Source organism: Macaca mulatta, chromosome 1, assembly GCF_049350105.2.
Source record: "Macaca mulatta isolate MMU2019108-1 chromosome 1, T2T-MMU8v2.0, whole genome shotgun sequence".
Classification (NCBI taxonomy): domain Eukaryota; kingdom Metazoa; phylum Chordata; class Mammalia; order Primates; family Cercopithecidae; genus Macaca; species Macaca mulatta.
Genome location: NC_133406.1, coordinates 205,452,258 through 205,477,305, shown reverse-complemented (window position 1 = coordinate 205,477,305; position 25,048 = coordinate 205,452,258). Strand labels below are relative to the sequence as shown.

Genomic DNA, 25,048 nt, shown 5'->3' with positions numbered 1-25,048 from the left:
TGGAGGTTGCAGCGAGTTGAGATTGCACCACTGCCCTCCAGCCTGGATGACAGAGTGAGACTCCATCTCAAAAAAAAAAAACAATAAAAATAATAATATATATTTTTTTTGGTAGAGTAAGTTGCACAGGCTTGTCTCTAACTTCTGTGAGCACAGAGTTAGGGATAAATAGATGTCTCAACACCTGGGGAAAGTTCATGTGGCAGTATATCCTTCAGAAGACTACAACTATGTCTATATGAAGGGCAGATCTTGTATCTCTTCTCCTGCCCCAATGTGGGTATGCTGGCAGGGTACCAAAATCATCTCTTTCTTTTGTACTTGACCCATGTGACACTTCCGTGGGACAAAAAGGCACTTGAAGCATAAACCAAATATAGTAGGGGTAGAGAACACTGAGAAGGTTATTAGTATTGTTGTTTTCAAAACAGTCAGAGGTTCCATTGGCTAGAGAATATAAATAGGATGGAACAGATAGAAACACTTAGATTTTTATATACTTATTCAGAATTATAAAATGTGTTATAAAATACTGAATATGAATATGAAGTTTCATCATGATTATGGAGAAGAACTTCCCCAAAGACTCCCTCCCTGATTGATTGGACTTGAGAATTAAGCAGTAATGTGAGTAGATCCTGGGCATAAGATCCAAAAACATTCTTTACCCTGACCCCACAATAAGGCACTTGCAGTATGTGAGTGGATAGAGCTAGGTTTTCCCTGAGGAGTCCTTTTTGTTGTCAGCCATACCAGTCCTATAGGATCAGACCTTTGATAATTCTTCTAGAAATCCCCCCAGAGCAGCTCATGTTTTAAACTAGATACATGATTCTTTCCTTCTTTTCTTTTTCTTGTCTTTTCCACACCCTTTTCTACCTTCCCTCTTTCTTTTAGAGGAGTATCGCCTTTCAGTATTGCATAACTTATTACTTTTATTCATTTCCCATGTACTGGAAAAGGGAACTCTAGTGTATTATTTTATTAGTCTCAAAAAAGTACTATTAGCCTCTCATAAAATACCGATAGATTTTACAGTTGTGGTCAGCGTTTACTTTTGACCATCCAGTTACCAGTAACTTTTTTCATGGTTCAATACAATCATAGCTTTAGTTTATGGCACCTTTTCAAAACTTCCTTGGCTTTTCTTTGTGCTTAATTTAGGTAGTTTTGCTTTTAGCTCACTTGCTAATTCTCTTTTTTACACAATTCATTTTGGTCCTAATTTCTTTACTTTTATACAGCACCTGTATAACAAGGTGCTGACATGTGTGTATATGTATTTAACTTCCTCTACCCATTTGCTCTTGGTTATTTCTTCAGTTATGATATTCTGGATTTGCCAGTCATCGTCTGTCCTCCTGCCTCTATTACTGGCATGATGTCATTGGGTCTCTCAGTTTCATTTCTTCGTTCTAATTCTATTGCATGTTTCTATAATGTTTTCTGTAGTACTTTTACAGTTACAGATGCTTTTACATGTACTCTGTTGCTTAATTCTCCTAACAACCCTATTTAAGATGGCCAGAGTAAAGGATGTTAACATTTGTAGATGAGAGAGCTGAGAGATACAGAGATTTAGTTACTCAGGCCTCATGGCCAGGAAGGAGTCAATCTGGGGTCGTAATCAAAGTATTTTTTTTTTTTTTTAGTGTACTAATCTTTCTGTAAATAAAAGTTGTTTAATTTTTAAAATACCTAGAGAAGGTTTCAAAATAGATACTTTAAACAGAGCCAGAGACCTCATTTTCCTCATTTCCCTTTTCTGTAGGTTCTAAAATCTGTACATTCAGTAAATACTACATTAAAATCATGATTTCTTTTTCTTCTTGCTCATGATGATAGAGGGAGAGCTAATGTGTAGTCTCTCATTGAAAGAACTCAATTAAAATGGGAAAGCAAATGAACTAATTGTCATAATAGTGATTCATACAGTTTTGGGAAGAAAATGTGATAATTCAAATGTTGGGGCTTTGTTTTAGCTATGTTGAGTTAATTTGGCAATAGAAACTTACTCATTTCTAAAATACTTTCATGGGATATTAATATTGGTCTTTATTTGTAGTAAAGTAAGAAAGTAAAGGTATTGGTATAGGATTTGTTTTGTTTTGTTTTGACATGTGTTTTTCTGCTTCTGAAAGCTTTTGGGTACCAATTAGATGTTTACTTCTCAGAAAATATTTATTAGTTATTTGCTAGTCATTGATTTATCAAATACTTGTGGAATTAGTGATCATGGGAGGATACAAACATAAACCAAACATGATTGTGCCTTGAAGGCATTGTGGACCATACAGACAGTACTTAAGATGTATACTATTTTACTGTATTACACAAATAATATGTACTCAAGGCTAAAGGAATCCAACAGAAGTTTGCAATAGCCATCACAGAGACTGAGAGAGCTGACTGGAGACCGTTAATGTATGCCAATGAGTATTGGTTGTTTCTGGAGTTTTCTGAGATTAAAATAAAAATATTTAAGGAAATTTTCTTTAATACACTATATAATGAAGGAATGTCATGATTAGTTGATGTTAGAAAATCTTTTAATACATACATTTCATCAGCAGGTCAAATAGGAGTATCTGCAATAGTCACTTTATTAGATGCCAAAAGATATCTCATGTAATTCAGCCATTTCTTACAATAGATTTTTTTCTTGATCATGATAAGGAACTACTACTTCAGATCAGTAACAGTTATTGAAGTTCAAGTAAAATGATGCAAACTTTCTGTTAATATTACTAAAAGAATACAAGTTGCGGATGTCATCGTTATTATTTAACTCTTGTTGGATTTTTACTCCAATCCATGTTAAAGAAATTAAAAGAAAAAATAATGGAAAAAGGGAAATAAAATTATCACTTGCTATTAAGAATATTTATGAAAGAATTAATAGAATTCATGAAAATTTAGTGGAGTATGTAGTTGAATTATACCAATATTTCTGTAAACTTCCTAGTTAGATGATATAATGAAAAAGATACACTATTCCCAGCAGCAACCAGTACTTACATCAAATATAACTTGAAATAATGAAGAATCCATCTTTTTAAATGTAAGAAATATGAAGATGTCAGTTATTTTTAAATTAAGATTTAAGGCCGGGTGTAATCCTGTAATCATGATCACGCCTGTAATCCTAACAGTTTGGGAGGCCAAGGGAGGTGAATCACTTGAGGTCAGGAGTTCAAGACCAGCCTGGCCAACATGATGAAACCCTGTCTCTACTAAAAAATACAAAAATTAGCCGGGCGTGGTGGTGCACGCCTGTAATCACAGCTACTCAGGAGGCTGAGGCAGGAGCCTCACTCGAGCCTGGGAGGTGGAGGCTGCAGTGAGCTAAGATCGTGCCATTGCACCCCAACTTGTGGGACAATAGTGAAACTCCATCTCAAAAAAAAAAATTGAGATTCAGATTTGATGCAATTCTGATGTAAATATCAAGTTAGGTTACGAAGTTTTGTAGAAGAATAATAGGCATGCACATACACACACTTATTACACATCCCTTCTAAAAAATGGATGGAGAGGTTGAGAGCGGCAAACACTGTTAAATGGATGAACATCATATAATTCATTGCTTTCTTTCTTTTTTTTTTTTTTTTTTTAAAAGATGGAGTTTCACTCTTGTTGCCCAGGCTGGAGTGCAATGGTGCAATATCGGCTCGCTGCAACCTCTGCCCCGCCCCCGCCCTGGGTTCAAGTGATTCTCCTGCCTCAGCCTCCTGAGTAACTGGGATTACAGGCGTGCGCCATGTCCCGCTAATTTCTGTAATTTTAGTAGAAACAGGGTTTCACCATGTTGGCCAGGCTGGTCTCAGACTCCTAACCTCAGGTGATCCGCCGAGCTCGGCCTCCCAAGGTGCTGGGATTACAGGTGTGAGCCACCACGCCTGGCCATAAACATTCTACACTTAGTTTCATTAGGATAGCATGATGTGATAAGATTAGTCAGACTGAAAATGATATAGAAGAGATAGCCCAAAAACAGACATTATTTTTTAAGAATTTGATATATTTATCAGTGGCAAATGAAAGGAATTCACTGTTTAGAGAAAGAAAAAGGGGTGGGCGTGGTGGCTTACACCTGTAATTCCAGCACTTTGGGAGACTGAGGTGGGTAGATCACTTGAGGTCAGGAGTTCAAGACCAGCCTGGCCAACATGGTGAAACTCCGTCTCTACTAAAAATACAAAAATTAGCTGGGCGTGGTGGCAGGTGCCTGTAATCTCATCTACTTGTGAGGCTGAGGCAGGAGAATCAGTTGAACCCGAGAGGAGAGGTTGCAGTGAGCTGAGGTTGAGCTAGCCTGGGTGACAGAGCAAAACTCTGTCTCAAAAAGAAAAAAAAAAAAAGTTCATTATACATCAAAATGAGTAAATTCCAAATGGAATAAAGCAGGGGTTGGCAAATTATTAGTGGTGGGCCAAATCCAGCCCTCCACCCCCCCATTTTTTTTGTTTTTCCACCCACTGCTTTTATAAATAAAGTTTTATTTGAACATTGCCACATTCATTCATTTACATATTATCTGGGTGCTTTTACTCCATCAGAGGAGAATTGAGTAGTTGGGACAGCGACCATATGGCCTGCAAAGTCAAAAGTATTTGCTATCTGGCCCCTTACAGATAAAGTTTGCTGACCCCTGGATTAAAGGACTGTATTATTATAAAAACGAAACTATTTTCTTATTCTTTTAATGTGGAAATAAAACTTTGTAAGAAATAGAAGAAATCACAAAGGTAAAGACTGTCAGATATTTTTGACATAAAAATGGAAATAAATATATAAAATTTTAACTCAAAGTACACATTGAGGAAATGTTGATAACAAATGCTACTGAGAGTTAATACTGTTCCATTATAATGTACTTTTTGTAAATGAACATTAAAAAATAGCTGCAAATTGAAACAAAGTGGGAAAATGCTTTTAAATGGTGTTTTTTCATAAATTACTGATATAATTAAGAACATTTTTTGGGGAGGAAAACAATCTGTCATTATGTATCAAGAACCTTTACTATGTACCTGTTTACCTAGTAGTTCCACTTGAGGAATTCTTTTCTTGGGAGATACTCCTAAATACAGGAGTATGAATATTCACAAAGATATTCATCGTGGCATTGCTCATTGTACTGAATATGCGGAAACATTAAATGGACCAACATTGTGTTGTGGTTATATAATCTCAGTGCCATGTGGGGCCATTGGAGCCTGAGGCAGAAGGAAAAAATCAGTAATATTGATTTGGTATTTCTTTAAAATTTTGATATTTTGCTCATCATGGACCTTGCATAAATTTGATTTTTAAAAATACTGTGTTAAAATATTATCTTGATTACTGAGGTTTTGGTGCCCCCTTAATTTTGTACCTGAGGCATGTGCCTCACTCACCTCATCCCAGTCACATCTCTGTGTAATGTGTCACGTTTCTTAAATAATATATATTTGTATGTCTCAAACTTGAGTAATGTGCCGACACCTCCCCACCACAGAGAAGGAGATATATCTGAGATACTCCAGAATTCCAAGAATAAGTGGTCTTGCAGAGTTTTTGCATGTTTCAATATGATAAACAATATGATAAACAATTAAAATAAAAGTTAAATCTATTATGTAATGATTTTAGAATGCAATCCTGTAATTGTAAAAAGCAAACAGCACTGAAAAGTTGTAGTAGAACTCAGTTATATGGTGGTTACCCATGACTTAAAATATGTGTATGTGCACATAAAAATCATTGAAATAAAAACAAAATTTAAATAACATTCTTTTAGAATTTTCAGACTACGTAGACCTCAGGGATTCTTGGACTTCAGTTTTGGAAACACTGGTATATTTAGCCATTATAAGTTATTTTGGAGTAATATACTAATATACAAAAAGTTGAAATGATTCAAATGAGCAAAAAATCAGTTTATAAGAATGGTATATTTAGTATAATTACAACTTATTAAGAAATAAAACCTCTGTATTGAGATGGGGAAAAGACTGGAAAGAAATATACCCAAAGAATAACAGTGGTGGTTTTGGGATGATTAAAATATGATTAGATTTTTTTTCTTATTTTTATTTATCTAAATTTTCTATAGTGATTGTGTATTACTTTTATAATAAACAGTAACTCATAATACTTTAATAAAATTAAAGAAGATTTTTCAAAAATAATTTATAAATACTTAGTAGTGTCACAGACTACTTTCATTTTTTCCTTCTTACACTCCTAGCATATACATATTATACCCATATTTAATTATAGTTTGCTTGCTGTTTTGTATTTTATTTCTTATTAATGTTTTAAACATTTTCCACCCCTTTATAGTGGTAGTAAAATGTCTTGAATGTCTGGATGTCTTTAGGTATTTATTCTTTTCTCTATGTATTTATTTATTTTTTTCTTCTTTAAAGGAGTATAGTCATGGCCAACAGCAAAAAACTCAAGAGGGGGAACTGAAAATTAGTGCTGTGTTTTCAGTCAGTGGCAGCCCTCTTGGTAAGAAACAGACCTGAATAAATGGATTGTGTATATTCTGACCAATATGATTGAGAAGAAATTCTGCTTGTATTAATAAACTAGGCAGCTCTCTCTACCCACTTAGGATGCCTTTAAATTGTATATTGCATAATTACTATTGGGTTTCAAGACTAGCTCTAGAAGAGAAAGAATGTCTACTTAAAATTCATGGTAAAAAGTAAAACATTTTTTTCTTTCAATTTTTTTTTTTTTTTTTTTTTTTTTTTTTAAAGCTCCACAGTTGACTACTGGCTTTCAGCCCTCACTGGCGTCATCTGGCATGAATAAAATGCTTCCTTCAGTTCCAGCCACAGCTGTTCGAGTTTCCTGTTCTGGTTGTAAAAAAATCCTCCAGAAGGGGCAAACTGCTTATCAGAGAAAAGGGTCTACTCAGCTATTCTGCTCCACACTGTGCCTCACTGGATATACAGTTCCACCTGCCCGCCCACCGCCTCCTCTCACCAAGAAAACTTGTTCAAGTTGCTCAAAGTATAGCAGAATTCTAAATTATCTTTTTTATTTCTTTCCTTTCTCTCAGCATACTTTGTTCTTAGCCCATGTATTACATTTGATATTCCACATTTACTCCTTTTTTTTTTTTTTTTTGAGAAATACTTTATTTTCTGTCTGCTTTCAGTTGTTGCTTTTCAGTCTTCCAGGTGCTAGGTGCTCAACTTGTTTTTTAGCTTTCAATAATGTTACTTTTATGTATTGTTTTTGAAACCAGCTCTCCCATCCTTGTTAGTTGAAGTGCCTAATATAACAAAAAGTGCACATTTAGGGATATTGTATTACAGCAGTATTTTATCTTATAACTATAGGCAATAGATATTTAAATCCAACAAATATTTAAAGTTATATTTCCTGTTATGTAATTTGAATTTATTTAATACTTTTCTTCTTAACCTTAAATGGCTTCCAGTGTATATATTTTTATTTTCTCAATATCTCTGAACTACCTCATTGTGTCCATTGGAATGTTAAATAACAAAAAAGGGGTATGACCTTATGACTGTAATAAGGTCATCCTGATATATTTGAGGAATACAAAATAACTTTGACTAATTTTGTGATTGTTAGAAACAGTTTAAGTCAGAAAAAGAGGAATAATGCTCTTGTTCTGAAACACTCTATAATCAGGCTACTCAAACCATGATTCATTTATTACTTTAGGCAGTAGTGTTTATAGTTCCTCACACAGATGCTGCACTTTGTCTGCCTGGAGAGGAAAAAAAGATACTCCTCCTTCTAGTTCAGTTAAGAGATGTTTAAAAGAAATTTAAATGTGGTTAGAAGTTTTTCTGGAAGTTAGTTATATGTACATCGTTTATGCTTCATTTTTTTTAAATGACTGAAAGAGTAAATTTTGGTTATATTTGAGGCAGCTTAAATATATACTGTAACTTATGTATGCAAATGTAGATTTGACTTCAGTTTTCTTCGGAATTTCTATTTTTATTGTAAAATTGCCACTATTTAAAAGAAAAATAGAAACTTCTGCAACTTTTTGTTTTGGGACTATCTTTTAAGTTAATTATACATTCTTTTGAATAGCTTCTGTGCTATCAATTTTTATCTCCTGAGTGCTTATTTACTGTTCACGTGTGGCTAAAAGCCATTTAGAATCATGTATATTGATTAAAGTGTAGATTAAGATATTTTATATCAATTTTTGTTCAAAAATGAAATTTGATTAAATAAGATTGGTGCTTTTGTGACTTTCAATGCCTTTTGTGAAGGAATTTATAAAAGGGAATTTTAAAAATATATCTTTGAGTTATGTTGTCATTGTTAGAATAATAATTATCCCAGGGCTATTTTGAGTGATAGATTTTGATTATTATTTTTTAAATTTATTTCATTAGAACATAAACCATGAGGAAGTAGTTGGGGAAGGTGCCAGGGAATTTTGGTTGAAGGATATGAAATTTTTTAGTTACAAAGAATTGAAGGTCTGTTGTACAATATGGTGACTATAGTTAATGATAATTGTATTCTTGAAAGATGGTGAGAATGGATATAAAATGTTCTCACCACAAAAGCAATAACTGAGGGAATGTAAATATTAATTAGCTAGCTTTAGGGACCGCACAGTGTGTGTATATACACACACAGACACACATACACACATACACACATACACAGGTTGAGTGTCTCTTACCTGAAATGCTTGGGACCAGAGGTGTTTCAGATTTCGGATTTTTTAAAAGGTTTTGGGATATTTGCATTATATCTACTAACTGATGGAGCATTTCTAATCTGAAAATCTGAAATTTGAAATGCTCCAATGAGCATTTCCTTTAAATATCATGTTGGCGCTAAAAAAGTTACAGATACTGAGAGCATTTTGGATTTCTGGATTAGGGATACTCAGCCTGTTCCTCAAAATATGATGTCATGGCTGGGTGTGGTGGTTTACACCGGTAATCCCAGCACTTTGGGAGGCTAAGGCAGGTGGATCACTAGAGGCCAGGAGTTCAAGACCAGCCTGGCCAACATGGTAAAACCTCCATCTCTGGTAATATTACAAAAATTAGCTGGGCTTGGTGGTGCATGCCTGTAATCCCAGCTACTCAGATGGCTGAGGCACAAGAATCACTTGACCCTGGGAGGTAGAGGTTGCAGTGAGCCAAGAGTGCACCACTGCACTCCAGCCTGGGCGACAGAGTGAGACACTATCTCAGAAAAAAAAAAAAGAAAATTATGTTGTACACATAGTAAATACATATAATTTATATCAGTATAAATAAATATATATCTCTGCACACACACACACCCCCACAAGGGTAGGAACTTTGTGTATCTACTTTAGTATACCCAGTACAGTAAATGCTTAATAAGTATTTGTTGAATGGGAGAATTAATGATCCTAACTTTTTTTTTTTTTGAGACGGAGTCTCGCCGCTCTGTCGCCCAGGCTGGAGTGCAGTGGCGCAGTCTCAGCTCACTGCAAGCTCTGCCTCCCGGGTTCACGCCATTCTCCTGCCTCAGCCTCCCGAGTAGCTGGGACTACAGACACCCGCCACCATACACTGCTAATTGTTTGTATTTTTAGTAGAGACGGGGTTTCACCATGTTAGCCAGGATGGTCTCCATCTCCTGACCTCGTGATCTGCCCGCCTTGGTCTCCCAAAGTGCTGGGATTACAGGTGTGAGCCACCGCGCCTGGCCCAATGATCCTAACTTTTAAAAAAGCTATACTTAACTACTTTATAGTTATAACTTATGCAGTAAAATTATTTAGTAAAAATAGACTATACTGCTTGAATTGTAAAATATACTTTTAAAAATGAGTGCTTAGGTATATATCCTGTCTCTAATTTCTGTATTCCAGTATATTCATCATGGGATTCTTTTTTTTTTTTTTTTTTTTTTTTTTGAGACGAAGTTTTGCTCTTGTTGCCCAGACTGGAGTGCAATGACACAATGTTGGCCCACTGTAACCTCCACCTCCAGGGTTCAAGCGATTCTCTTGCCTCAGCCTCCTGAGTAGCTGGGATTACAGGCATGCACCACTACGCCCAGCTAATTTTTTTGTATTTTTAGTAGAGATGGGGTTTCTCCATGTTGGTCAGGCTGGTCTCAAACTCCCGACCTCAGATGATCCGCCCGCCTCGGCCTCCCAAAGTGCTGAGATTACAGGCGTGAGCCACCGCACCGTGCCCGGCACTCATCGTGGGATTCTAAGATTTAAGTCAGTTTGAAGATTTTAATTTTTATAGGGTTTTTTCTCTTTCTTATTTTGTCATGAAATCATTTCATATAATAACTTCATGTTCCTTTAATTCTTACTCTAGGGATCAACAGTCTTTAAAATTTCAGCGATATTTATCCTTTTATAATCACCATAGGCTGGGCATGATGGCATGCACTTGTAGTCCCACCTACTCAGGAGGCTGAGGTGGGAGGATTGCTTGAGCCCAGGAGTCTGAGACTCAACCTGGGCAATATAGTGACCCAGCCCCTAAAATGTCAGTCATATCTCTCTGTCTCAAAAAAATAAAAAATAAAAAAAGTCATAGATTTTTTTTTCAAAGATTTATCAGTTATTTTCAAAATGGCTATGGAAAACTCATATAAGTTTTTAAATATGCCCTCTTTCTCATTTAAAAAAATTATTATTCTTGTCCATACATGTTACTCTTTTCATCTAGATTTATCAAGTTTCTTTGGCCTCTGGTCTCTGGTGTTTGCCTAAGCTTTATATAGAGACAGGTCATTTCTACCTATGTGTCATTTTATCTATGTCTTGATCTTACGTAATTCAGTTGCTCTTTAAGATTATGTTCTCTTCTCGTGTTTGGTTTATCCATTATCCAAATTCTCCATTTCTTCAACCTGTTATCCCTTGAGTCTTAACAGTTCTACCTTTTTATTCACTTATTCTTTTACCCTTTTTTAATTCCTTACTCTTTTTCATTCACCCCTTTCTGTTCTTTCAGGTACTTCTTACTTATCTCCTCAGCCTTTTCTTCTTCATTTTCTTTCTTACTTTTCTCATACTTTTCATTTTACGTAATACTTACTTTCTTTTTGCTTCAGTCTTCAACCATTGTCAACCTTGTTTTTCCTTATATTCCATTTTACTTCCTGAACTACTCTTTCATCTCCTGTTCAACACTACCTTTCCTTCCTTTTTATCCCGTCTTATTTACATGGTGATTACAACAGTTTGGTATACTCTGATTTATCTGATTGTAAAACTGATGAGTTGGATGTACCAAAAATAGAAGGAAGCTAAATTCAAAGAAGCTAAAAGATTTGCTTGTGTCACCTAGCTGGTTAATTTTGGCATGTGCATTGTTTCTCTACATAGTCTATATAGTCAAACAGGTTTCATTTGGAAATCATTCCCCATAAGAAGGATTTCAATTTGATTTGAATAAGCAGAGATGGAAAAAGTTTCCTCTCTAATAACTACTGCTATTATTGTAGACCAGTAGAAATATAGCAGTAGCACTTAGGTTAGAAGAAGTTCATTAGCTATTCAGAATAAATTTTATTTTTCTTAATTTTTGGTAATCTTATCTCTTAGCCTCTTGAATTTAACTTAAACTCTGAAAACATTTTGGTTGCCATTTAATTTTTAGGTTTCCTTAATGATAGGGACCTAATAATTTGGTTTAAAAAATCTGTCTTGGCTGGGAGCAGTGGCTCATACCTGTAATCCCAGCACTTTAGGAAGCCAATGTAGGAGGATTGCATGAGCCCGGGATTTCGAGACCAGCCTGGGCAACACAATGAAACCTCATCTCTACAAAAAGTTAAAAAATTAACCAGCTGTGGTGCCACATGCCTGTAAGCCCAGCTGCTTGGGAGAATGAGGCGAGAGGATTTCTTGAGTGCAGTTTGAGGCTGCAGTGAGCTATGATCACACTCCTGCTCTTCAGCCTAGGTGACAGAGCAGGACCCTATCTTTAAAAAAAAAAAAAAATCTCATATTCTGCAGAAAAGAGGTAATTTGGAGGATAATTTTGTTAATACTGTTAGATCAGATTCTTGGTATAATGATATTCAAAGAAGTAACATGCAGATTGTCTGTACCTTTTCTGAATTTTCACTAACTGGAATGAGATTGTTTCTTCTCATTCTGTCATAAGATACAATCCACTACCACAATAAGATGTAATCTCATTGGACTCTAAGCATAGTGAGAGCAGTGAAAAACACCTAATTTTATACTTCCATTTCCTTGATCCATGCTGTTGCCAATTCTTATCTCCTTAACCTTCTAGAAAACGCCTATTTAAGGTCCAGCTAAAATATCACCCTTTGGGTTGCCTTTCACATTACATGTAGTCTGAAATAATTGTTTCTTCATTTATATTTTTATGGCACGTTATTCCTGTCTTCTCCAAAAATTATTTATACTTTTTTTTTTTTTTTTTTTTGAGATGGGTCTCACTTTGTCGTCATGCTGGAGTGTAGTGGCACGATCTTGGCTCACTGCAACCTCTGCTTTCCAGGTTGAAGCTATTCTCCTGCTTCAGCCTCTTGAGTAGCTGGGACTACAGGCACACACCACCATGCCCAGCTAATTTTTTTGTATTTTTAGTAGAGATGGGGTTTCACCGTATTAGCCAGGATGGTCTTGATCTCTTGACCTCAGGTGATCCGCCTGCCTCGGCCTCCCAAAGTGCTGGGATTACAGGCGTGAGCCACCGCACCTGGCCTATACTATTTTAATAATGCTTCTGTTACAGTATTTTATAAAATATTTGTCTATTTGTCACAGTAACTCTGAGCTCCTGAAGTACATACATCTCTTTTTTGAGATGGAGTCTTGCCCCATTGCCCAGGCTGGAGGGCAGTGGTGCAATCTGAGCTCACTGCAACTTCCACCTCCCAGGTTCAAGCAATTCTCTTGCCTCAGCCGCCCAAGTAGCTGGTACTACGGGCGCATGCCACCACGCCTGGCTAATTTTTGTATTTATAGTAGAGACAGGGTTTTGCCATGCTGGCCAGGCTAGTCTCAAATTCCTGACCTCAAGTGATCCACCTGCTGCCTCCTCCCAAAGTGCTGGAATTACAGGTGTGAGCCACTGCGCCCGGCCCATATGGGGACCATATTTTGACTCACGGTTTCATTAATGTCTGGCTCAATGTAACTTCTCACTAAATACCCCTCTATGAAATACAGTAAAACCTAATTTTGAAAATAACAGGAAATGCAAAAAGCAAAGCAGTCTAGAGCTGCTAAATATGAAAGATGGCAAGGTATGGAGTTATGTATTATAGTATAATATTAGGTGTTCCTAATGATGATTTCCCATTATATCTACTATTTTACTGAAGCAGAGATATTTGTATAGCCATACTTTAGAGATTTTCAGGGTTTGGTTCCAGACCACCTCAATAAAGCAAATAGCTCAATAAAGCAATTATCTCAATAAAGTGAGTGATACTAATTTTTTGGCTTCTCAGTTCATATCAAAGTTGTGTTTATACCGTAGTCTGTTAAGTGTGCAATAGCATTAAGTCTTTAAAAACCAACGTACATTTTTAAATTAAAAAGACTGTATTGCTAACAAGTGCTAACAATCATATGAGCCTTCAGTGAGTCATAATCTTATTGCTAGTGGACAGTCTTGTTTCAATGTTGATGACTGCTGATTAATTCAGGGTGATGGTTGCTGAAGGTTTTGGTGGCTGTGGCAATTTCTTAAGATAACAATGAAGTTTGTCACATCAGTTGACTCTTCCTTTCACAAAAAATTTCTCTGTGGCATGCAATAATGTTTGATAGCATTTTACCCAGAGAAGAACTTTCCAAATTGGAGTCAGTACTCTCAGACTCTACCATTGCTTTATCAACTAAGTTTATACAATACTTTAAATCCTTTGGTGTCGTTTCACCAAAGTTCACAGCATCTGCACCAGGAGTAAATTCCATGACAAGAAATTACTTTCCTTGCTGATCCATTGGAAGCAACTCCTCATCTGTTCAAGTTTTATCATGAGATTGCAGCAATTCAGTCGCATCTTCAGGCTCCACTCTAGTTCTCTTACTGTTTCTCCCACATTTGTAGTTATTTCCTCCACAGAAGTCTCCAACTCCTCAGAGTCATCTGTGAAGACTGAAGTTACCTACTTCCAAGCTTCTATTAATGATGATATTTGGATTTCCTCTCATTAATCATGAATGTTCTTAATGTCATCTGGAATGGTGAATCCTTTCCAGAAGCTTTTTCATTTCCTTTGGCCAGATCCATTATAGGAATCACTATCTATGGCAGCTGTAGCCTTAGGAAATGTATTTCTTAAATAATGAGTTGCAAAATTGAAATTACTCCTTGATCCACGGGCTGCAGAATAGATACTGGGTAAGCAGGTATGAAAATAACATTAATCTCTTGTACATTTCCATCAGAACTCTTCAGTGGCTAGATGTATTGTCAATGAGCAGGAATATTTTGAAAGGAATATTTTAAGTGTCCTAGGATTTTTGAAAGGTAAATGAGCGTTGGCTTCTACTTGAAGTCACCAGCTACGTTAGCCCCTAACAAGAGAGTCAGCCTGTCCTTTGAAGCCAGGCATTGACTTCTCTCTGGCTATGAAAAATCCTAGATGGCATCGTTTTTCAATAGAAGACTGTTTCTTCTACATTGAATATCTTATTTAGTGTAACCACCATCATAGGTTGTCTTAGCTAGATATTTTTGATAACTTGCTACAGCTTCTCCATCAGCATTTGCTGCTTCACCTTGTACTTTGATGTTCCAGAGCTAGCTTCTTTCATTAAACCGTATGAGCTAACCTCTGCTAGCTCTAAACTTCTGCAGCTTCTTTACCTCAGTCTTCCTAGAATTCAAGAGAGCCATAGGGCCTTACTCTGGGTTAGGCTTTGGCTTAGGCTTTGGCTTAAGGGGATGTTGTGGCTGGTTTGATCTTCTATCTAGAGCACTGTAACTTTTCTCCACATCAGCAGTAAGACTGTTGCACTTTCTTTTTTTCATTGTTGTTATTTTGAGACGGAGTGTCTCTCTGTTACCCAGGCTTGAGTGCAGTGGTACAATCTCAGGTCACTGCAGCCTCTGCCTCCAGGGTTCAAGCAATTCTCCTGCCTGAGCCTCCCGAGTAGTTGGGACTACAGTCTGTGCCACCACACCTAGTTAATTTTTGTATTTTTAATAGAGATGGGGTTTCACCATGTTGGCCAGGATGGTCTTGATCTCTTGGCCTCGTGACCCACCCACCTTGGCCTCCCAAAGTGCTGGGATTACAGGCATGAGCCACTGAGCCCTGCCTAATTTTTGCATTTTTTAGTAGAGATGTGGTTTCGCCATATTGGCCAAGCTGGTCTCCAACTCCTGATCCCAGCTGATCTGCCCACCTCGGCCTCCCAGATTATTGGTATTACAGGTGTGAGCCACCATGCCCGGCCAAGCACTTTCTTATCATTCATGTCGTTCACTGGAGTAACCTTCTTAGTCTTTCAAGAACTTTTCCTTTGCATTTACCTTGTGGTTAAGTGTTTGGCACAAGAGGTCTAGCTTTCCACATGCCTTCCTCACTAAGCACAACCATTTCTAGCTTTTGATTTATAGTGAGAAATGTTGGACTATTCATTTTGTTGAACACTTAGAGGCCATTGTGAGGTTATTCATTGGCCTGCCTTCAATATTGTTGTGCCTCAGGGAACAGGGAGGCCTGAGGAGTAGGGGACATACAGAAGTGGCTGGTCAATGGAGCAGTCAGAACACACACATTTTTCAATTAAGTTTGCTATCTTACATTGCCATGGTTCATGGTTACTCCCCAAAACAATTACAATAGTAACATCAGTGTTCACTGATCACAGAAAAACATATTATAAAACAAAAACATTTGAAATACTGGGAGAATTACCAAAATATAATGCAGAGACATGAAGTGGGCACATGCTGTTGAAAAATGGCACTGATAGACTTGTGTGAGGCAGGGTTGCTGCAAGCCTTGTATTTGTTAAAAAGTGCAGTATCTGTGAAGCACAATAAAACAAGGTATGCCTGTAATCTTTTCTTTAAAAGTACCCTATTAGTGTAATCTCTTTAAGATACAAGCATGAGTATAAAACAGTTTATTAACTCTTATGTGGATGTATACTCATGGGAGAGAGACATTGATTAGAAAATTTCACCAGTTTGAAAAATTGGTTTTTAATATGGTTTCCACTTGAACTATCTGGTAAACTACTATAGAATGAGTGGTTTGGTGGGATTAGGGTTGGAGTGGTAAGGAGCCTTAATGATTAGGGTTTTAATCTTCATTGCCTTTGTTACTAATGCTTAGAAATTAAATTATTTAGATATGGTAATGTTATATAGCTATGCTAGAATATGCACTGTGTAGTGTAAAATATATGTTTACTTTTAAAAGATACTAATTTTTGACAAGTGTAATACAGTATTTTTTAAAGAATATTTTGAAAATCTAGATAATTCTAGAAAATAAAAATCTCTTATAATCCCTCCTGTAGAGATAATGAATGCTAATCATTTGATGTTTTCCTTTTAGTCTTTGAAACATACTATTCTCATAACAGTTCTATGAAGTAGGTGCTGTATTAATTCCACTTCATAGAAAAGAATTTAAGGATCAAAGCAATTTTTAAGTGTCTCTCAGAAAATTCAAGTTTTTAAACTTAAATTCCAGTGTTATTTCCCTACAGTATAATTGCCTGTGTTTTATTTAGTTATTTTAGCTCACAGAAGGGAAAAACAAATGAATTTACACTATGGCTTATGTTATTTTTTTTCTTATTTTTAGAGACATTTTAAATCCAAAGGATGTGATCAGTGCCCAGTTTGAAAATACCACCACTAGTAAAGATTTTTGCAGTCAGTCATGTTTGTCAACATATGAACTGAAAAAAAAACCAATTGTTACTATAAATACAAATAGTATTTCAACCAAATGCAGCATGTGTCAGAAGAATGCTGTTGTAAGTTACCATTTTCCTTGATTGGGGCAGGAGTCTAATTGTTTGTGCTTAAAGAACAGCTTTTGATGGTCTCTGCTCCTTGTCTTTGTGTTGCTGTGTTTTAATTTCTAGATTCGACATGAAGTTAATTACCAGAATGTGGTCCATAAACTTTGCAGTGATGCCTGCTTCTCTAAGTTTCGTTCTGCTAACAACCTCACCATGAACTGTTGTGAGAACTGTGGGGGTTACTGTTACAGTGGGTCGGGACAATGCCACATGCTTCAGATAGAGGGACAGTCTAAGAAGTTTTGTAGTTCATCGTGTATCACAGCATACAAGCAGGTACATGACCATGTTTACTCTTGATGTCTTTGCTCATTTCAGGTAGTCTGTATTTTTAGTTGAAATTATTTATGAAAATGTTGTTTTACAATATTGGGTTTACTGGCCGGGTGTTAAAAAAGTTTTTTTAACTTTCAAAATATTGTTAAAGAATACAAATCACTTTTGAAATAAAAAAGCCATATTGGCCAGGCCTGGTGGCTCACACCTGTAATCCCAGCACTTTGGGAGGCTGAGGCGGGCAGATCACCCGAGGTCGGGAGTTCGAGACCAGCCTGACCAACATGGAGAAACCCCATCTCTACTAAAAATACAAAAATTAGCCAGGTGTGGTGGCATATCCCTGTAATACCAGCTACTCGGGAGGCTGAGGCAGGAGAATCGCTTGAACTCGGGAGGTGGAGGTTGCAGTGAGCCAAGATCGCGCCATTGCACTCCAGCCTGGGCAACAAGAGCGAAACTCTGTCGCAAAAAAAAAAAAGATATATATGTATGTGTGTGTGTGTGTGTGTATATATATAGAGAGAGAGAGAGAGAGAGAATTTACTACTTGCTTAACTGGTATTCTTTATATGGAAATAGTATTTGTTGAATAAATGTGCATTAAATATTCATAAAGAGTTCTATAAGCAGCAGTTTTGTTCATGCATTTGTTTATACATGTTTATGCATTTGAAATACATGTTTTTAGAGTATGGCTTTTTTTTTTTTTTTTTTTTTTTTGAGATGGAGCCTCACTCTCTGTCTCCCATCCTGGAGTGCAGTGGTATGATCTCTGCTCACTGCAACCTCTGCCTCCCTGGTTCAAGCAGTTCTCCTGCCTCAGCCTCCCAAGTAGCTAGGATTGCAGGCGCCCACCACCAGGCCTGGCTAATTTTTTTGTAATTTTAGTAGAGATGAGGTTTCACTATATTGGTCAGGCTGGTATCGAACTCCTGACCTCAAGTGATCCACCTGCCTCAGCCTCCCAATCCCTGTGCTGGGATTACAGGTGTGAGCCACCAGGCCTGGCCAATATGGCTTTTTTATTTCAAAAGTGATTTGTATTCTTCAACAATATTTTGAAAGTTAAAAAAAAAACAAACACGAAGAAATATAGTGTATCTCTCATAGATAACAAATCCTGTCATTTTGGTGTATAGCCTTCTTTCCAGCATGTGAGATTTGCATATATACTTCTTATTTGATAAGGAAAGGTTCAAGTTGCATATGTATTCTTGAAATCTGATTCACAGAATTAAAATTGAAAGCCAGAAAATCAAAATTATATCATTAATTGTTACAGTAAAGGATTTTTCTTATCTTTATGAAATAGGAAAAAATAGATGTGAATTATATATTTGTGAATTGATGAGGTGTGCATGGGATGAACTGGATGAACTCTGTGTAACAAATGTCTTTTATGTAGTTTTGTGTGTATTCGATTTGTTAGTGAACTTTGACCAAATATTAGTTTTAAAATTGATAAACTTAAAGGAATAGTAAATGCTATATATATATATATAGTTTTAATTTTTGTGGGTCCATAGTAGATGTATATATTTACGAGGTAAGTACTTTTAATATTTTTAATTTTATAATGTCTCTTTATGTAAGTGCATTTGCTAACATTCTTTTCCTTAGAATAGTAAATTTTTATACAGTTTACCAAATTGGTGAATTTAATAGCATTGATTAGGAACTTTCTTGTTAATTGTTCTTAAAACTTTGTACTAATTTTGGAATTTAAACTTTGTAGTAAATTTGGAATTTTCCTTTTGTTCTCAAAGGAAAAAAAATCCCCACATCTTCATTGTTTTATCTTTTTCCAAAAGACTGTTCTTTTCCTGATACTGTATCAGGTACTAAAAGTTACTTGGATTCAATCCATTGAAAGATGAGTCGTAGTCCACAAGAGAGGGAGAAATAGGATGAAACATCTTAATTTTAAATTTATCCTTTACTTTTAATTTAGCCAAAATCTATTAAATTTCTCATGTATTATATCTGCTGTGGTAGAGAAAGAACTGGAATTTAGAAGTAAGGCAGATGTAGATTTAATTCCAGACCTTATGTTCAAATACAGTTTTACCTTGGGGAAAGCAGCTAAGCTCCCTGAGTCCCAGTTTTTCTATCTGTAAATAACTGTAATACCACCTATGTCACTGGGGTGTTTTTAGGATTATAGAAAGTAAGGATGAAAGAATGCCTAGTATGTAACTGGGGCATTGTAGATGGTCATTTCTGCTACTTTCCTTTCTTCCTTATATATAATTCATTCAACAAGCATTAGATGTAATTTCTGTTTTGAGGGGCTGCCTGTCTCCTGAGAAAGACAGACATATAGATGAGTAAACAGAGATGCCATGATGGAAGTATTCTGGGTACAGTGGGCCACAAAGGGAGCATAGTCAGCTCTACTTGATAGGGAAAGATGAGACTATCAGTGAAAGCTTCACAGAGGTAACTCTTGACCTGGGTCTTTACAAATGAGGTTTGCTTTTACAGTCCTCATTAGGGAGGAGAGGGAAATGGGTTTAGAGATTTAGAAGACATTCCAGCATTCAGGCATATGTTCACTTTACTGTGTATTTATTTTAATGTCAAGTTTCACATATTGATTCTTTAAGAAGGAAGATTGCTCTTAAAAATCTCCTAATTGGTGCTGGACATACTTTATAAATTATCCTGAATGTGTGATATGTTAATAATACTTAGCATTCTTTGCTGCTGAATCCCTAATTGGGTGAAGACTTAAGATAACGGACTCTGGTTGTTTGTATTTGGACACCTGTGATATCCCAGGTTTGCTCTCACTTTACGCTTACAGAGTATTTTTTTATTTATTAGTGGTAGACTATTTGCCAATAAGTTGCCTAATAAGTTTACTAATTTCCTTAAATTCATATTTATAAGCACCTTTGGGGGGTTATTTCAATTTATAGGATGATACAGTATAAAAGCATGAACTTCCTGTTATTTAATGTTTTTAAAACTATGGTTATGACCTATTAATAGACCCTGAAATTAATTACTAGGTTATAACCAGCATTATTTTTTTTCTTTTTTTTGAGACAGAATCTTGCTCTGTCACCCAGGCTGGAGTGCAGTGGCACGATCTTGGCTCACTGTAACCTCCGCCTCCTGCGTTCAAGTGATTCTCCTGCCTCAGCCTCCTGAATAGCTGGGATTACAGGCATCTGCCACCACTCCCAGATAATTTTTTTTTTTTTTGTATTTTTATAGAGACGGTGTTTCACCATGTTGGCCTGGCTGGTCTTGAACTCCTGACCTCAGGCGATCCACCCACCTCGGCCTCCCAAAGTGCAGGGATTACAGTAGTGAGCCACTGAGCCCGGCCGCATTACTTTTTTAATGAAATAGAATAGATTGGAAAATATCAAAAAATAACATGCATTACATGTTATCATGATATTTATTCCTGTGTAAAACTGTTTTCAGTTTTATTACATACATGCATAATACACAGATGCAAAATCTCGGAAGTATGTGTGTACCGTGAAACTTCTTATTGAGGATTACAGTCATAAAAGTTTGAAAATCACTGATTTCAAGTATTTCAAAAGTGTTGAGTATAAACATTTCAAAGAATTATGCTTTTACTAGGAATTTAGTAAAAATGAATGTTGTTTTATTCTCTTAATAGAAATCAGCCAAAATTACACCATGTGCGCTTTGCAAATCATTGAGATCCTCAGCAGAAATGATTGAAAATACCAATAGCTTGGGGAAGACAGAGCTTTTCTGTTCTGTTAATTGCTTATCTGCTTACAGAGTTAAAATGGTTACTTCTGCAGGTAATATTGGTTTCATAAACTATGAAATGTAATAGTTGAAAAATTACGGTTATTGCTTTGTTTTTAAGGTATATTTTTTGGTTGATTTTTAAGGCAAATTTAACATATTTCAGATATTTGTTGTAAAATATCACCGGTTACCTTGATTGCTTATTTATTTACTTGCATGCCTATTTATGCATTTCCCCCTTACCAAAATGCTTTCATATGACTTCTTTTATATATTTTCTTTATCCACACCTGATTTCTTTGAAGTTTCATTTATTTGGTAGGTTCAGGGCAGACTTTGATTAATTTAAATTGGAAAGAAAAATTTTCAGTATTAGGTTAGTTTTTGCCTATATGTGACGTGATTTAGTTTCAGCTCGTACAACTTACCCTGACCCTTGAATTTTCCTTTCTTGTATATTATTTAATTTCTCATACTTTTGTGTACATCTGTACATATTACTCATTGGTTTTATTTTTTATTTGCTAAGGTGTACAAGTTCAGTGTAACAGTTGTAAAACCTCAGCAATTCCTCAGTATCACCTGGCCATGTCAGATGGAAGTATACGCAACTTCTGCAGCTACAGCTGTGTGGTAGCTTTCCAGGTATGACTTCAGGAACCTTCCTCTTCTTCAGTCAGTGAGTCACCTACTGTATGAGTCTGTTCTTGCACTGCTCTAAAGAAATACCCTAGACTGGGTAATTTATAAAGAAAGAGGTTTAAGTGGCTCACAGTTCCACAGGCTGTACAGGTAGCATGGCTGGAGAGGCCTCAGGAAACTTTCTTTTTCTTTTTTTTTTTTGAGAGTCTTGCTCTGTCGCCCAGGCTGGAGCGCAGTGGCGGGATCTCGACTCACTGCAAGCTCCGCTTCCCGGGTTCACACCATTCTCCTCCCTCAGCCTCCCGAGTAGCTGGGACCACAGGCGCCCACCACCACGCCCGGCTATTTTTTTTGTATTTTTAGTAGAGACGGGGTTTCACCATGTTAGCCAGGATGGTCTTGATCTGGTGACCTCGTGATCCACCCGCCTTGGCCTCCCAAAGTGTTGGGATTACAGGCGTGAGCCACCGCGCCCGGCCAGGAAACTTTCAATTATGGCGGAAGGCGAAGGGGAAGCAGGCACGTCTTACATGATGGGATCAAGAGGAAAGAGAGAAGTGGGGAGGTGCTACACTTTTAAACAACCAGATTTCCTGAGAACTCACTAGCAACAGAATAGCAGGGGAGAAATCCACCCCCATGATCCAGTCGCTTCCTGCCAGGCTCCTCCCCCAACATTGGGGATTATGATTGGACATAAGATTTGGTCAGGGACACAAATTCAAACCTATCACCTACTATAGTAATGCACATTTATTAGGTGTTTGCTAGGGCCTGGATTGTGTAAGTTTGTATGTCATTCCTATTAAACTTGGATTTGTAGTTCATTCTGTATTTGGAGTTTCATTTAACTGCCCTCTATAAAATTGAATGGTACTTTTATCACCCATATTATCTATTGGGAAGATATTATTTTTGAGGAAGATTATTAGTTAAATTATTTTATTTTTTCATCATAAATGAGACTCCCCCCATTCCGTTATAAGCTACTCAGAGGCAGGAACATTGCCTGTTAATAGATGTACCTTACATGCCTAGAACTGTGCTTGGCATATGTAGGCGTGCGATACTTCTTTGTTTTAACAAAGATTAAATTGATCCTTTTCGTTGTTTTGTTTTTCCAGAATTTATTCAACAAACCAACTGGAATGAATTCTTCAGTAGTGCCCTTGTCTCAGGGCCAAGTAATTGTAAGCATCCCCACAGGTTCCACAGTGTCAGCTGGAGGAGGTAGCACGTCTGCTGTTTCTCCCACCTCCATCAGTAGCTCTGCTGCGGCTGGTCTCCAGCGTCTCGCTGCCCAGTCCCAGCATGTTGGGTTTGCACGAAGTGTTGTGAAACTCAAATGTCAACACTGTAACCGTCTTTTTGCCACAAAACCAGAACTTCTTGACTATAAGGTAAAGTATAGCATGTTCATAAGATTTTGAGTATACATAGGTCTATTTGTAAAATTATTTTTAACTTTGCATCTCCCAAAATTACACTATTTGTTTTGAAAGTAAGGGAGATATGGAGTTCCATAAGACAAACCAAATGTTTAATTAGTACTTAATGATTATTTCTTTGCAGGGCAAAATGTTTCAGTTCTGTGGCAAGAATTGTTCTGATGAATATAAGAAAATAAATAATGTAATGGCAATGTGTGAATATTGTAAAATTGAGAAAATTGTAAAGGAGACTGTTCGGTTCTCAGGTGCTGACAAGTCATTCTGTAGTGAAGGTAAAGACAGAAGATTATCTTACCTACTGAGCATGTTGGTTGTTTTAAAAGCAGTTGATGATTTAAGCTTTCACTCTAGGGTTAATCTGTTTTATTGTTTATGTATAACGTAAATGCCTTTCCGATTCATTTACACTTAGTTCATTCTTTTTTGATCAGTTTTCTTATATTATGTGGATGTTAAAATGAAGTGAAAGATTTGCAAAGTATAATGCAGAAGAATGTGATGTGAACAACATTTAATATCCTTAGGTTCCCCATTATTAGGTTGATGGGGACCTCAAAGATCTTCTAGTTCTTGTACTTATTTCTAAATGGAATGCCTTAAATTATGGTAATATTCTAAGGTTATACTTTTATTGTTTTAAACAGCCATTATTTTTCTGAATATAAATGGTTTGAATATGCAAATTAACATGTGGAAGATTGTTTTCCTTATTTAGATAACTATTCTGTATGTTTATAATGTTTTATTTTACTCTAAAGCGGTATTAAGTTAGCCTTCTAGAGCAAGGGCTTTCAAACCTTTTGATAACACAAAAGAAGAAATACATTTACACTGTGACCCGTATATTTTCACATACCTAAATAAAAATTTTGTTTTTTGAGACAGAGTCTTGCTCTGTCACCCAGGCTGGAATGCCATGGAGCGATCTTGGCTCACTGCAACCTCTGCCTCCTGGGTTCAAGCGATTCTCTTGCCTCAGCCTCCTGAGTAGCTGGGAGTACAGGCACCCGCCACCACACCTGGATGATTTTTGTATTTTTAGTAGAGACGGGGCTTCACCATGTTGGCCAGGCTGGTCTGGAACTCCTGACCTCAGGTGATCCACCCACCTTGGCCTCCCAGAGTGCTGGAATTACAGGTGGGAGTCACTATGCCTGGCCCCAAAAGTTTCATGAAATAAAACCAATGCAGTTTAATGCTTTCTCTTCTGTCCTATCCTGTCTTATATAATTTAAAACAAAAACAAAACAAAACAAAACAAAAACTAGTATAGATAATCTACGTTGATCTCTTTATCTGTGAACTGGTCAGGACCCAAGTGTGAACATTTTGTCCTAGGCCACTATTTTTCTTTTTTTGTTGTTTTTGTTTTCATTTGAGATGGGGTCTTGCCATGTTGCCCAGGCTGGTCTCAAACTGCTGGGCTCAAGCAATCCTCCCGCCAGCCTCCCAAAGTGTTGGGATTACAGGTGTGAGCCACTGCACCCGGCCTGTCCTAGACCATTTAAAGATGCAGAAAACTAATATTTCTACCTAATTTAATTTTATCTTTCCTGATTTTTAGGTTGCAAATTGCTTTATAAACATGACTTGGCAAAACGTTGGGGAAATCACTGTAAAATGTGCAGTTATTGTTTACAGACATCTCCCAAATTGGTACAGAATAATTTAGGAGGGAAAGTGGAAGAGTTCTGTTGTGAAGAATGCATGTCCAAATATACAGTTTTGTTCTATCAGGTAAATAGAATTCACATTCCTGTGTTTTTCAAGCTAGGGCATAAATTATTCCCTTTTTAAATTTCATGTCATATAAAGGACAATTTAATTATTTAAAACTTTAAAGTATTAAATGTTTTATGCCTTCTAGCAATTAATATAAGATTTAGAAAGACTTTAATGTTATTGAAGTTTTCTTTCTTTTGTTTTTAATTTCCTGTAGGAG

The 25,048-nt window shown here is 36.5% G+C and overlaps 1 protein-coding gene across 15 annotated transcripts in view; it reads left to right on the top strand.

Moving 5' to 3' along the window:
* The window catches only part of ZMYM4 (zinc finger MYM-type containing 4), a 161,057-nt gene that overhangs the window by 103,665 nt on the left and 32,344 nt on the right, over positions 1–25,048 (top strand). For all 15 annotated transcript variants that reach the window (XM_028844726.2, XM_028844727.2, XM_015135095.3 and 12 more), the window contains 9 exon segments: positions 6,414–6,498; positions 6,753–7,008; positions 16,768–16,942; positions 17,054–17,266; positions 20,913–21,063; positions 21,543–21,658; positions 22,780–23,055; positions 23,228–23,378; positions 24,671–24,843. In XM_028844726.2, coding sequence (XP_028700559.2) covers positions 6,800–7,008; positions 16,768–16,942; positions 17,054–17,266; positions 20,913–21,063; positions 21,543–21,658; positions 22,780–23,055; positions 23,228–23,378; positions 24,671–24,843 — 1,464 coding nt within the window. In that variant the 5' untranslated portion in view covers positions 6,414–6,498; positions 6,753–6,799.